Source organism: Podarcis pityusensis (genome assembly GCF_964106645.2).
Source record: "Podarcis pityusensis genome assembly, chromosome: 6".
In the NCBI taxonomy this organism is placed as follows: domain Eukaryota; kingdom Metazoa; phylum Chordata; class Lepidosauria; order Squamata; family Lacertidae; genus Podarcis; species Podarcis pityusensis.
In genome coordinates, this window is record NC_138030.1 from 98,204,071 (window position 1) to 98,219,037 (window position 14,967).

Consider the following 14,967-nt stretch of genomic DNA (forward strand, 5'->3'; position numbering starts at 1 on the left):
GAAGGCCCCCTCCGTCCCTCCCCCGCGTCCTGGCAGGGGAAGCTTGCGATTGGCCGAGCGAGAGCCGCGTTGTCGAGACCGAGGACAGGCTCGACTAACCGCCAGGAGGGACGCAGAGGCCAGCGAGGCCAGGAGCAGAGCGGCACGTGTCTCGAGAGCCCCTCGCGGATTTCCGGTTGGGCCCAACTTCCGGCCGCCCAAGATGAGCACCATGTTCGCCGACACCGTCCTCATCGTCTTCATCTCGGTGTGCACGGCGCTGCTGGCCGAGGGTGAGGGGAGCCCCGGGCCGGGCGAGGGTGTTGCGGGGCGGGCGGGGTGGGCTCGCGGGTGGCTTCTCCAGGCGAGAAGCGTCTGCTCGAGCCTCCCTGGGAGAGACTAGCCGGCAGCCGTGGGGCGGCAGAGGCAGCGGACCTCTCCCCATTCTGTAGGGATAGACAAAGGGATCCACCTAAATTTCCTCGTCGTTCTGAAAGGCACAGGAATCTCGCCGCCCCACCTCGGCAACAGCCTCGCAACATGCTTTGAATTCCTCAAGTTGGAATTTCCAAATACTATAAAAAAATCATGCCAGGGAGGGAGCTGAGTTGCCCATGAGCAGGGGGGCAGCTGCATCAAGTAAATCAAGAAAAATACTTAACCAACTTAGGTTCTGCCCCTCCCCAACATGAAGCCTGTCTCCCCACCCCCAATGAATCCTCGCTATAACCATGGAGTTGCAGCACTTCACCTTCAGGAGTGGATTAAGCCATCATAGAATCATAGAGTTGGAAGAGACCACAAGGGCCATCGAGTCCAACCCCCTGCCAAGCAGGAAACACCATCAGAGCACTCCTGACATATGGTTGTCAAGCCTCTGCTTAAAGACCTCCATAGAAGGAGACTCCACCACACTCCTTGGCAGCAAATTCCACTGTCGAACAGCTCTTACTGTCAGGAAGTTCTTCCTAATGTTTAGGTGGAATCTTCTTTCTTGTAGTTTGGATCCATTGCTCCGTGTCCGCCTCGCAAGACGAAATTAATCCGTTCCGTGAGTGTCTTCGTCTAGCGGTTTTTTCGTCTTGCGAGGCGCCACTGTATATAAAAGGATGTCACATAAAGGAGGGAGAAAGGTTGTTTTCTGCTGCTCCAGAGAAGCGGACACGGAGCAATGGATCCAAACTACGCGTGCCTTGGTTTTGGAACGGACCTCTGGAACAGGTTAAGTTTGAGAACCAAGGTACCACTGTACTGCAGCTACTGTTGCACTAGCACCTGCAATGGTTACAATGGTGTCTTCTTGCCATTCTGTTACTTGGGTGCAGGGAATGAAGAGACATGTGTACACGGCACTTTCAGGAGCAGTGGTGATGTTGATGCTTGCAGTCCAACTTAAAATCCCAGTCTGTTATTTTCAGATGCTCCTACTCATGCACCAAAGCCTGTTTCAAAGCACCATCAATATCTCAAAGTTCATGTGCTCACAAGACCTACCATGATGGGCAATGGGCTTCATCTCTCTTGGAAAGTGACATCAGTTGCTAGGGGCTCCCACCTCTGACTTTGTGAATGATGCTTGAGTCATGCATGCTGTCACTGGGCTGGTGGAATCAGTTTGGGAATAGCTTGTAACTCATGGTACTGCAGTTGTAGGAAGGAGACCGTAAGCTACTAGGGCTCAAGTTTACTGGGTTTGGAAGTCCTCTGGCAGCCATGCTGAGCACTTTGTAGATACATCGGTTATTCTGTTTCCTGATTATTGTGCTATTTGTTTCAGGCATAACATGGGTGCTAGTTTATAGAACAGACAAGTACAAGCGGCTGAAAGCAGAAGTGGAGAAGCAGAGTAAAAAATGTAAGTTCAAATGCATGATGGAGCTTGTCTTGTCCATCAACACTCCAATTCTGGGCAATATTTCTTTAAATTGAGCTTAACTGCTTTATCTTGAAATAAATGGATCCCTCATCATGGATTTGTCTGTAAACCACCCAGAGAATGCAGTTATATGGCTGATAAATAAATAGTCATGGGCTGTGTATTAATGTGAAACACTTCATGAGCTTTTGTGGCCTAGTGTCTGCTCCATCAGATCCATGATGTATTATTTTAAATAGGCATAGAGATAAAACTTTTAAAAGGGAGTAAATGTGAGCAGGAAGCTCAGCAACGTTGGTGTTTTAAAAAAAAGAAAAATCAGTATTTGTGCTTCATAAAGCTTATGTTACAATATGAACTCCATTCTGGAGGCTTTCACTTCTGGACACTTACAGCACCATCCGAAACATGTCTGCTCAGAAGTAAGACCCATTAATTTCAACACAGCTAAACCAGTATAGAATTGAAGCCTTATAATAATATAATTTAGGCAAAAATAAGCATTTCACCATTATTAATTGCTTTTCAGCTCTTGCTTGCCATACCCATTGGTCTGATTTTTGTTATAGAGATTTCTATGAGGCCTGAGGGTCAATGGGAAGAGGAACCGTTTTCTTTATGAAAAAACTCACTGTGTTGTTTTATCTCTGCAGTGGAAAAGAAAAAGGAAACTATTACAGAATCAGCTGGCCGACAGCAGAAAAAGAAAATAGGTAACATTGGGGGCTACATGGTTTGTCATGTTTCAGTGTTCAGAGTGGGTAGGCCTGGGGGACAGATCTGGCCCAATTGCCTTCTCAATCCGGCCCGCAGATGGTCCGGGAATCAGCGTGTTTTTACATGAGTAGAATGTGTCCTTTTATTTAAAATGCATCTCTGGGTTATTTATGGGGCCTGCCTGGTGTTTTTATATGAGTAGAATGTGTGCTTTTATTTAAAATGCATCTTTGGGGCATAGGAATGAGTTCATTCCCCCCCCCCCCAATATAGTCCGGCCCCTTCTGAAAAAGTTTGCTGACCCCTAGTTCAGACAGTTTCATGAGGGAGTGAGGGAAGTGGTTTTCACACACACTCTGTTGAAAAAAATCAAGTTCCTTCTGTAAATCATGCAGTATGAGATCAGCTCTTAAACTGTGCTTCCTGAAAACTTGTTATTATTATTTTTATTTATTTATTTATTTAATCAATCAATCGAGAACATGTAATTCATTACATTACTCATTAGATTGTAAAATGCATGTTAAATTGCTGTTTTAGGGGTTGTTTTTCATCATCTGGAACGGATTAATCCGTTTTCCATTACTTTCTATGGGAAAGCACGCCTTGGTTTAAGAACGCTTGGTTTAAGAATGGACTTCCGGAGCGGATTAAGTTTGTAAACCAAGGTACCACTGTACTGTATACAGTTTTGCATTATTTGGATAGTTTGTATTGAGAAACGCTCTTGAGCTTCCATGGGGAGGAACAGGATTGCTACTATCTGTACTGAATGTCAGAGCACCTGAAGTGGGTTGGTGACCTTTACATGCCTCAGACTTTCAGTATGCCTTTTTGTTGCTGTTTTCCTGCTGTAAGTCCCTTACAACCTTATTGGGAGCAAGTTCTTAACTTTGTGACCTGCAATCATTTGTTTCTCTTTTTCAGAGAGGCAGGAGGAGAAGCTGAAGAACAACAACAGGGATCTGTCAATGGTGAGGAAACAGAGCAAAGTGAACCTTTATTGTAAATCCCTTTGGGAAAGTGATTCCTAAATGAAGAAAGTAATAATAAGGAGTAGGAACTGGGGCAGCTTTTCAGAAAAGCAGTGTGTTTAACCTGCAGACATTACAACTAGGAAGTGAGACCAAATTCCACTATCTCTGTGGGATGCAACACTTAAGAAATAGATGATTGGTAGAAGTGAACTGAAGTGATGATGAGTTTATATGAAAACTAGGCAACAGCTACCATAAAGAAAAAGAAAACAAATCAACAGCTACCATCAACTAATGCAACATTTCACTTTTCCATTACTAATGCCTGTGAAGTATTGTCTGTCAGCCAACTCCACCTGCTTGATGTTCTTTTAGGCAGTAGAACACCCGTGCTCCTGTCTCTCTCACCTGTTGCACAGAGGCTCCTGCCAGGCTTGGATTCTGTGCCCAGTTGGCACCACCCTTGGCCACTTGCTGTGCAATTTACCTCTTCTGCTACATTATCTGCTATTGCAGATGCTCTTGAAAAAACATTACTTATTACTTATAGTTCCTGGTGTTCAGTTTGTTTTTATGCTTTTATTCAAGATATTAACAAAATATTAAATTGACCAAAAGATTATATAATGTTAGTACAAAATGTCAATTAAAACCCAGTTTTAATTGCATACATTATGTATGTAATTGCATGCATTAATTAAACAACACTGTTATGTTATATAAGGTAAAGGAACCCCTGACCATTAGGTCCAGTCATGACCGACTCTGGGGTTGCGGCGCTCATCTCGCTTTAATGGCCGAGGGGGCTGGCGTACAGCTTCCGGGTCATGTGGCCAGCGTGACTAAGCTGCTTCTGGCGAACCAGAGCAGCGCACGGAAACGCCATTTACCTTCCCGCCAGAGCGGTACCTATTTATCTACTTTCACTTTGACGTGCTTTCGAACTGCTAGGTTAGCTGGAGCAGGGACCGAGCACGGGAGTTCACCCCGTTGCGGGGATTCGAACCGCCGACCTTCTGATCGGCAAGTCCTAGGCTCTGTGGTTTAACTCACAGCGCCACCCGTGTCCCATGTTATGTTATATAAAAAGGTAAAGGTACCCCTGCCCGTACGGGCCAGTCGTGTCCAACTCTAGGGTTGCGTACTCATCTCGCTCTAGAGGCCGTGAGCCGGCGCCGTCCGAAGACACTTCCGGGTCACGTGGCCAGCGTGATGAAGCTGCAGCTGGCGAGTCAGCACCAGCGCAGCACACGGAAACGCCGTTTACCTTCCCGCTATAAAGCGGTCTCTATTTATCTACTTGCACTTAAGAGGGCTTTCGAACTGCTAGGTGGGCAGGAGCTGGGACCGAACGACGGGAGCTCACCCCGCCGCGGGGATTCGAACCGCCGACCATACGATCGGCAAGTCCTAGGCACTGAGGTTTTACCCACAGCGCCACCCGCGTCCCATAACACCCGTTATGTTATATAGTTAACATCTAATACAACTAATATCTAGCTGTGATTTCTGCATTGCAGGGAGTTGGACTGGATAAATCTTGGCATCCTTAACCTATCATTCAGTGTACCCATACCAGTACTGATGTATCTATACCAGTACTGGGGGAATAATTGAAGGTTTTAATGTTTCCTATACATTTCTTTATACCTTCCCTAATTTGTATGACATAAGCAAGTTTCAGAACTTTAAATAAGGATCAACACTCATGTGATTGGAATGCTTGGTTTTTGTGCAGACAACAATGGAAGGTATTTTTGAGATCTGGCAGAGAATCCTAGGATGACCTTTATAGACTTGCTGGACCACCCCACCCCCGGAACACCTCTAAATAGTTGCATGTGGTGACCATGGATTGCTTGGGGAAGTAAGGTGTTCTGTAGGTTGTAGTGAAGTTTGACACTTGAATTGTACTTGGGCAACTAGTGAAGGATAGCTTATTTGAAACTCCTTAAGTGGCTTGTAATGTTTTGGTTCCCATTTGCTAACTGCAGGGTTAAGGCAGGCAGCGGTACAATACCTATGCAACTACATGATGCATTTAATTGTATGTCATGAGTCCTGACATCCGTGCCCCAGGTATGGTGTTGGAATATGGAGGAGGATACGCCAAACGATGAGCAGTCTACAGTAAAGCACATCTCCCACCACCACCACCCCTGCCCCCAGTCCTTCCCCTGTGGAATGGGAGACTGATGCTAGTTGGTAAACAGTGGGCTCTCGGCAGGAAGAAGGGGCAGGTTACAGGATGCAGTGGTTCAAAGACTGGGATTGGGAAACCAGTGCATGTCAGTGACAGAAGCATATTAAGACGGGACACACCTCTTATGAAGGAAGAAAAACTTCTCATTGAGACCTAGTAAGCAATCATGTTCTGAGCATGTGCCAACAAAATGGCCCAGTCTCATGAATGCCAATGCCACAGATGCAAAAGGTCAGCTCAACATTTCCTATTAATTAGGAACCAAGTGTGAGCTTCAGGATAAAAGATGCAAACTCATAATAAAAAAGAGCAGGGAAGATGCATAAAATGAGGCCATTACTTGTTTTTTTTAGAGTCAGCATCACTGATAAGTTAGGAGGCAAGCTATTGGCGACCTTCACTGCTGACCTGAGCCCTTAAAATAGAAATAGGGATGGCTGTTTTGAATGGAGCCAACCATAGTTAGACAATTTAACGAGTGCTAATGCTGTGTTAGTTTTGCCAGCCAGTTAAGTTTTTAAAATCTACTTTGCTTCACTTAGACTGAGAGCAAGTTGGCATCTGGAAGTCAAGTGCTAGTACAGAGGTCAGCAACCTAAGGCCCATGGGCCGGAAGCAGCCCATGAGGGTCGCTTAACCGGCCCAAAAGCCGCCCCCAAACCGAGCTGCCCGCTTGGTGAGTCCCCACGCACTGCTCTAAACCGGCGCAGCACAGCGCAGAGACTCTCTTCCGTGGTTCTGGAAATCACTTCTACACATGCCCAGACACCAGAAATAGTGTCTGCGCATGTCCACGGCACCGAAAATCGCTTCTGCGCAGGCGCAATTTTCTGCGTCTTGGCATGTGCAGAAGCAATTTCTGGCACTGCTGACATGCGCAGATGCGATTTCTGGCGTTGCGCTGCACCGGTCCAGCCCACGGAGGATCTCCATGGGAGTGATCCGGCCCATGCCCGGTAAGCCTTGCCAACCCCTGTGCTACTACATTTCCTGGTCTAACCTTCTATAGCCTTTGGGCTAAGGACTCCATAAACATCCAATGGCCTCACCAAGGTTGACTATTTAGTGGCTCCAGATAATGCATATGCACATCCCAGTTGATGCATCAGTTTTTGTGGGAGGAGACACTCAGTGGCCATAGTCACTTCTCCAATTTTTCCTCTCCATTGAATCTGCATTTGCCAGACACTAATATGGGTCCTCAATTGTTCTTTTGACTGCAGGTTCGCATGAAGTCCATGTTTGCAATTGGTTTTTGTTTCACTGCTCTGATGGGAATGTTCAATTCTATGTAAGTGGTTACCACTCTTCTTTTCTTTAAGAACTGTTCACAATGCTCTATGTTCTCTTCTTCCTTCAGGGTACAGTGAGCCCACAACTTATGTTGGGGCTACAGTAAGCGCCCAGTGCCAAAACTGTATATAGCCAAAACACATTGGGTGATATGGCAAGTGGGATTGCCAGAGTTTATTTCCCACCCACCCCCTTTGTAATTTTTTATTTTTTTGCCATGCGCATAAAGCTGAATATGCTCAAGTTAAATGCGCATAAGTTGCAAGTATACTGTATATGTTTTCCATAGCTCACTGTGCCTTCCTGGGAACTGCATGGAATTAGCATAAAAGGAAACAGTGTTGGTACAGACATGGTTGCAGCTGTGCAATAGCCATTCTTGCAAGCGGTTGATGTCAACTGTGTGTGTGTGTGTGTGTGTGTAGGAATTTATATATAAAGGGGGGTGGAAAGAAGAGGATAGGAAGCTTAATTTCCTCTGCAGAGGAGAGTTCGTGTGACCAGAGTCTATCTAGCCATACAGCTCTGGTCCTTAACCCCTTCATTCACTAACTAGCAGGCATGCATAGTTATATTTGACTGCCATCTCCCACAAACTGAGTTGTGTATGTGTGACATAGGACCTGTGGAAGATCACAGAGCTATTTTCATGATTGCAGGGGAAAGTTGCAGTTTTCCAAATAATGGAAGTAGCCACTGTGACTTCCCATTAATTCCCATGCCATACACTCATAAGCTGTCTGTCTGCACTGGCTCTTGAATTTCAGCTCAGACTCCAGCAAGATTTTTGGTCAAACATATGCATCTCTCTATTTGCAGTGAACTTCAATCTTCTACTTTTATCCTAAATATTCAGTGTTACGGTTCTAGCAGAAATTAGCTGAGAGCTCCTCACACTAGCAATATGGATTCTCATTGGTAATTTTGGTATCTTTTCATAGTAGAAAAGGTGCTTTTCAATTCTCATTTATCTCCCCATCATTTCTGTGAGATGAGCTAGGCTGAGATCAAGTAATCTGGTCAGGCTACTCAGTGAGCTTTATTAAGAAAGACCTTGACTTTGAGATGCTGGACTAGATTTTGGTCTGTTCCAGCAGGGTATTTCTTACATTATATTAAAAGTGAGTTTTTGTAAGAACTCTCAAAGTGACATAGTCATATTCATTTTGATAATTAGATTAAATTCCTACATTCATCTTTCTTCCCTAACAATGTAAAAGGCATGGGGCCCATACCCTGTAGCACTTCCTGATATTTTTTCTTTTAGCTGTGTCCAGAAAAGAAGACAGGAACCACGTAGAATATCACAACAATGTCAGAGGGAGATAAACATCCGTTCCTATCTGTTCTGCCAAAAATTCCTTTACTCTCCAGTTGGCACTTACTGGAAGTGCAGCTCCTTGTATTGCTAACTCTGCAGGAAGAAACACTCATTTAAGAGTTTACAGTACCAGAAGCACCTGCTGAAAATGAGAGAGAGCTTCATATAGCAATGCACTATAGGACATGCAGTTGGAAACTAGAGTCCGCCATCTACATTTGTCCCCACAGTAACCTTGGTTAAGGAGCATTATGCACTTCTCTCCCTGCCAGGAGCTTAAAATACACAAGTTTCTTTTCTCTGTATAAGTAGAGCCTGGAAGAAACTTCGTTCCCCTTTGGAAACTCATAAAATGTTTTCAAAACCCAGTTTGGTTAATTGATTTCTGAGAAGTTTGTCCCTTATTTTACGTACTGTTGCTATCCTTCTGTTAAAGGATCTGAACACTGAGTAACGATATTGGACCTGAGCGATCTGAGCTCAGCTCCAAAACACAGTTGTACAGTCTTCAATCTGTAAAAAAGTTGTACAGCCTTCAATCTGTATACCTCAGAGGGTTGGGGCTCTGAAGTACTGAAGTAAACAAAAGGGTTTTTCTTTATCTCTGTACACCTAAAGAAATTGTGGTTGCTCTAATCAGGAGAGGACTAATCTGCTTTGAACCAAATACTATATGTAGTTAAATTTGGCGTTTTCACCTGGGAGCTACAAATTTCCTGTAGTCCTTGTAGTATTCCAGTGGCTTAAGGTTCCTGGTGGCACACTCTTCACAATCGGATTGTTTCTGGGTAAGTTTTACTACAGTCAAAGCTCGGTTCCCGAACGGCTCTGTTTTGGAACATTTCAGCTCCCAAACACTGAATACCCAGAAGTAAATGCTCCGGTTTTCGAACGTTTTTCAGAAACCGAATGGCTTCTGGGGAGTTTTCTTCTTTTTTCTCCATTGACTTTGCCAGCTGCCCTTTGATCCTCGGTTGTCAGAACGTTTCGGAAGTTGAGCGGTCTTCCAGAACAGATTATGTTAGACAACTGAGGTTTGACTGTACCAGCATGTGTTTACAGACTTACAGTGGTACCTCGGGTTACATACACTTCAGGTTACAGACTCCGCTAACCCTGAAATAGTACCTTGGGTTAAGAACTTTGCTTCAGGATGAGAAGAGAAATTGTGCTCCAGCGGCGTGGCAGCAGCAGGAGGCTCCATTAGCTAAAGTGGTGCTTCAGGTTAAGAAGAGTTTCAGGTTAAGAACAGACCCCCGGAATGAATTAAGTACTTAACCCGAGGTACCACTGTATTCCATACTTTGGCACAAACAGCTCTAAGATCAAACTGTCAGTTCAGTTCAGCAGCTCTTACAATACCATAAATCTGGTACTCTGAGTGATTTTAGTTAAGATGGATTCCTTAGCGTATTTCCTGGATATAGCCAGAATATGTCAGTCGGAAACCGTGTCCAGGCGGAAGTCACTGAAATGTCTGGGAAAATCCAGACGTATGGCAGCCCATGTTGAAAGTCTAGATTTTGGTGAATTTCCAAAAGCTCAATGACTTTGTCCCCCCCCCCCCCCCCCAAGAAACAACTTTTGTGTCTCGGTTTTCACTTTTTTGAAATATGGCAACCCTCTTCATGCTATGCATTGAATGTTACACTTTTGGCTTAAATGCTCCATCTGCTGCCTTGTTTGGAGAATGTGAGTCTGGACCACAGACAACTTGTACTGATAACCAAGTACATCTGTATGCTTTTCCCAGATTTGATGGCCGAGTAGTTGCCAAGCTCCCCTTTGTGCCACTTTCCTACATCCAGGGTTTGTCCCATCGTAATCTTTTGGGTGAGGATTATACAGATTGTTCCTTCATCTTCCTCTACATTCTCTGCACTATGTCTATTCGGCAGGTAAGTGCTACTCTGTGGAGGGTTGCCTTATTCAGAAACTTTGTTGGGAACACCGTGTTTCACATTTTATTACTTTTATCATAATTGATAGAGAGGGCTGGCACTGCTGTGATATAAAGATGCAGCCGTAGCCGCCTTCTCTTCCTCCTTTCCCCTAACTTTCCACCATTTTGATACTCATTCATATGAGCTTGATATTTTCTCTTGGGCTTATTAAATAACCACTCATTCAGGGGGCACATGTATCAAATAAGAATTGTCTCCAGATTATTGTAAATGAGTGAGCGCTGCTCTCCCTTATTTTTGGAGGCCACAAATGACTAGCGTAAGTATTTTTGTTTTGACTGTGTTTGTAAGCATATCTGAAGTCTCGTATTATAATAATGGTATTTCATGTCCATGTCCTCAGTATCCTTGCCTTTGTACTTCCTATTTTAAAAACAGCCAAATTCAACTCAGAAATTGGCAGGACATGCTTAGCAGTTACAGACTCATATAAGAGCAAGTGATCTTTTACGTAAACTGGTCATAAGTTCTTAGTGCTGAAAACAAACCAGCAGCCATTGCAGCTGTTTAAACGGAAGAGTAACATGGCCTCAATAACTAGCTCTGGTTAACAGGTGCCTCATTCTGCATGGGCTAAAGTTTCACATGCACCACAGAGGCCGTCCCATTAGACATTGCAATACAGTAACCCCACAAAATATGCTGGGGCTACATTCTGGGGAAAGCGGCAAAAGCCAAAATCGCATGTAGTCAAAACACAGTAAGTGCAAGGGTGGGGGGGACGGCCAGTCTTTTTTCCCTGGACTCCCACCCCCTTTTTTGTAGAAGTGGATAAAGCTGAATGCAGGCAAATTAAATGTGTGTACATTAATGTATAAACATTATAATATATTGTTTGGAATCTGTTGATGAGTGGAAGTACATTAGAGAGACATTGCAGTATTGCAGAACTGTTGATTGGAAGAGGGTAGCAGAGATTTGACTCTTTCACACTTCGGGGAGGAATGTTTGAGGCCATTGCACTGGTGATCTCCAGGAGATGTGAATAGCTTAGGTCTCAATTGATTTGCCCTTGGATGTTTTGATGTTGAGGAAATGTTTTGAGCCTTGGCTGGGACACTGCTCCCTCCTGACTTGAGCTTGAGGTTGCCTGAAATATCTCCCTGCAGTAAGCAACTTCCTCTGTGCTGTTTCCATGTCCCCTTGGCACGTCAATCCTGCCTTGGAGTTCTTCCTGCTTCCTGCTGAGGGTGTGAAGGGCTGCATGGATTGTTTTTCAAGGACCCTTAAGTGGCTGGGAAAGTTGACCAGCATCTGGACTGGGTGTGAAGATGTACATCCTGTCCCTTGTTTGTTCTTCCTCTGCTCACTCCATGTGACAATTTGGCTGATTAAAATGACTCAAGGCAGATTGTTCCCATTTCCTCTTCCATAACTGAGTTGCCTCTGTTAGCATGGATTAATTTATGGAACCTTAAAGACTAACCAGTTTTATTACAACATAAATATTCATGGACTAGAGCCCATTCATCAAATGCATACAGGGTGAGATGCTCTATTGTCGGGGGGGGGGGGTGTCATACAGATACATATGCAGACATACCGTGTAAATGGGGGTTGGGAGAATTTAAAGTTGGAGTTGAATGGAGCGCAAAAGTATAGTCAGAGATAATTCAATTAGAGCTTAACCATAGGCAAAACTATCATTCACAACAGGAGTGGTGGGCAATGCTGATATGATTGTGTCAAGTGGTAGCATGATTAGATCTTAAGTTTATACTAAAGCAGCACAGTGATGTATCCCAGAAGCAGTTATTGGTAATAGAGTAGTTTTAGCATTGCTGAGAAAATTCAAACACGTAGTGGGACAAGAAATGGAGTGTTTTGCTTTGTATGTGTGTGAGTCACTCTGTGCTCCCTCCACTTTGATCTGTGTTTGGGGTTCCATGTCACTCTGTATAAAACAGAGCTCTTGATCCCTGTTCACCATAATGTAGAATCTAAAAACTGCTGTGAATTTTGGTCAAAATGAATGAAATTTGCTATCCCCAAAGTGGATTAAACATGCCCAATTGCAGACGGGACTTTTGTGGCAGAAGTAAAAAGGATTCACTCTCCTCCATAATTTATTTTAATTTTATCTCAACTGGTCTATCACTGTACAGCTCCCATTGGAGGTTTGGGAGCATGTCATCACAACCCTGGATTTGCATAACGTCAGGGTGAAATTGGGGAGCAAAGACAAGGCTGGTTGCGCAACAGCTGTGGCATGGGAGCCAGGAAGGAGAAACAGAGAGAGGTTTAACTCTGGTTTTGTTTGTTTGTTTGTTTGTTTGTTTGTTTGTTTGTTTGCTTGCAGTAAAATACAGTTTTCTAAAAACTTCAAAGTTTTTTTAGTTAGTGAAAACCAATGCTGTGCTCTTCAGTGCTCTGTGGGCAAAGCATAGAGCTATTCCATATAGAAGAGTACAAATACAACAAGGCTTTGTGGGGACCCTGTTCCGACTATGCTGAGAAGACCCCTAAATCACCCCAGTTGGGCCCTAAACAATGCACACCCTTGCACGAAAGCAAACCAATGTGAGTTTGTGTTTTTCTCCTGTTTGCCAGAATATTCAGAAGCTGTTGGGTTTGGCTCCTTCTCGAGCTGCCACCAAGCAAGCTGGAGGATTCCTTGGCCCCCCACCTCAGTCTGGGAAGTTCTCCTGAAATAAGAGTTGCATCTCACTAGTCGAAACATCCTGACTTTACAAGAAACTCTGGATTGCACAGAAGGCTTCCTGAACATGTTGCCTATGTAACTATCATACCTTTGTTTTGCAAAGAGATCAGCACTGAAGCACATCTTTGGGCTAGATCTTGTACTTACTACTCTGAGGCAGTGGAGAAATATATTAGTGGAATTAAATGGAGTGCTGTTTGATGAGAAAAGTGTGACTTAGAAGTAAGCAGCAGTAGTATTCTTTCTTGTGTAATAACCTTTACCAAAGTGAAAATAAAACAAAAATTGTTTTGTCTCTGTGCTTCCAGTTCATATAGTTCACCTCAGACACTATTCTGAGGGAGCTTTTATTCCACAAACTCCCGACAGCTGCAGAACGGCAGCATTGGTTTGTTTCAGCCACTGGCTTCCCCTGGATGTTTTTCGATTGCAGTTGGTTAAGATTAGCATTGTATATAAGCAATGTCAAGAGACAGCTGAGGGGGGCTTGGCTTGCTGCTGAGTCAAATGGCGGCTTGATTTCAAGTCTCCGGCAGTCTCCTCCATTTGTAGTGCTGCTCCAAAAGTTTTACAACTACCTCAAGATGGGTCATTTCCCAGGCACACATTTTCTTCATGTCTCCTGTCTTGCTGATGCAGTTTTCCTGTATGACAGCTTTCATTGCCTCCCATACGGTCGCAGTTCTGATTCCTTCTGTGTTGGTTCCGAATACGACTTCCATTCTTCCCCAATCCACTTGACCACTAGGTGGTGCTGCAACATCATGGGAGGGAACTGCCGAGCCAGGTGCCGGCTTGCATGATTCAGCAGAAGACAAAGGGACAAAATCAATATGACTGTATAGCTGGTGGGGATGAGGCTAGAAACAAAAGTTGGGTGAAGCAAGTGCCATGCACCAGTGAAGTATTGGCTTGTGTTTTCATTTTAGAAGTTATGGAGCCCTTGCTATCCATGTGACCATCAGAAATCACATTTTAATCACCTAACATGGGTGGCGCTTGGGACGCGGGTGGCGCTGTGGGTTAAACCCCAGAGCCTAGGGCTTTGCTGATTAGAAGGTCGGCGGTTCGAATCCCTGCGAGGGGGTGAGCTCCCGTTGCTCGGTCCCTGCTCCTGCCAAACTAGCACAGTTCGAAAGCACGTCAAAGTGCAAGTAGATAAATACCTCCAGCGGGAAGGTAAACGGCGTTTTCGTGCACTGCTCTGGTTCGCCAGAAGCGGCTTAGTCATGCTGGCCACATGACCCAGAAGCTGTACGCTGGCTCCCTCGGCCAATAAAGCGAGATGAGCGCCGCAACCCCAGAGTCGGCCATGACTAGACCTAATGGTCAGATGTCCCCTTTACCCTTAACATGACAACACCTTCTTGAAAAGACATCAGAGTTTGAAGGGTTCTTTTTAGAAAGGGGGTTTGCCCCTCACTGGGTCAGTAAACAGAAGCTAGAGTTACAGTAGTTAATCTCCCTTTTGGCAAAAAAAGATCTGCCAGCAGCATCATGTAAAACATCTTGAACTGCCCCAAATTCATTTAATTTGAAATAAGGGGTGCTTTAGGGTCCTGGAGAGGAGAGAACAGTGCATCATAGCCTTGCAAACACAGAACTTTATTATGATACTTTAAAACACAGTATTAAATGATTTGGAAATAGTAACAAATCTTATTGCTGCGAAACTGCGCAGCGTAAAATTGGAAAAGCATTGTGCACCTTCAATCTCAGAGCAGTATGGACTGCCATAACAAAGTATAAGTTAACTTCCTATAGAAGAGCTACTAATAACCAGCCAAATAAGTTTATATAACAATGAGCTTTATCACACTTATCAAGATAAGATACAACTGTACAATAGGTTTTCATTATTGTAATAACTTGTGTGCAAACATTACTTTTTATTCATTTTTGGTATGCATTAATATAATTGCTAAAAAAATACATTTAGAAGAACACCGGGTTTAGGTTGCTGTTACCTGGGAGT

The 14,967-nt window shown here is 44.2% G+C and overlaps 2 protein-coding genes across 2 annotated transcripts in view; both read left to right on the forward strand.

Moving 5' to 3' along the window:
* Nucleotides 1-113: 113 nt before the first annotated feature.
* On the forward strand, nt 114-13,287 carry TMCO1 (transmembrane and coiled-coil domains 1). Its single transcript, XM_081011928.1, has 7 exons — nt 114-272; nt 1,757-1,834; nt 2,509-2,568; nt 3,500-3,546; nt 6,976-7,043; nt 10,120-10,264; nt 12,881-13,287. The coding sequence occupies exons 1-7, from the start codon at nt 203-205 to the stop codon at nt 12,977-12,979; spliced, it is 567 nt and encodes a 188-aa protein (XP_080868054.1). The 5' UTR covers nt 114-202; the 3' UTR covers nt 12,980-13,287.
* The window catches only part of ALDH9A1 (aldehyde dehydrogenase 9 family member A1), a 23,681-nt gene continuing 18,837 nt past the window's right edge, over nt 10,124-14,967 (forward strand). Inside the window, exon 1 of the mRNA XM_081011924.1 lies at nt 10,124-10,264. The gene's annotated coding sequence lies outside the window, so the exon portion shown is untranslated. The remainder of the gene's footprint in view (nt 10,265-14,967) is intronic.

Excerpts from the sequence above, each read along its gene's own strand:
- TMCO1 (XM_081011928.1), top strand. The coding sequence starts at position 203 with ATGAGCACCATGTTCGCCGACACCGTCCTCATCGTCTTCATCTCGGTG. Across the intron at positions 1,835-2,508 it reads GGAGAAGCAGAGTAAAAAAT|TGGAAAAGAAAAAGGAAACT; the intron begins GTAAGTTCAAAT and ends TTATCTCTGCAG. Across the intron at positions 10,265-12,880 it reads GCACTATGTCTATTCGGCAG|AATATTCAGAAGCTGTTGGG; the intron begins GTAAGTGCTACT and ends CCTGTTTGCCAG.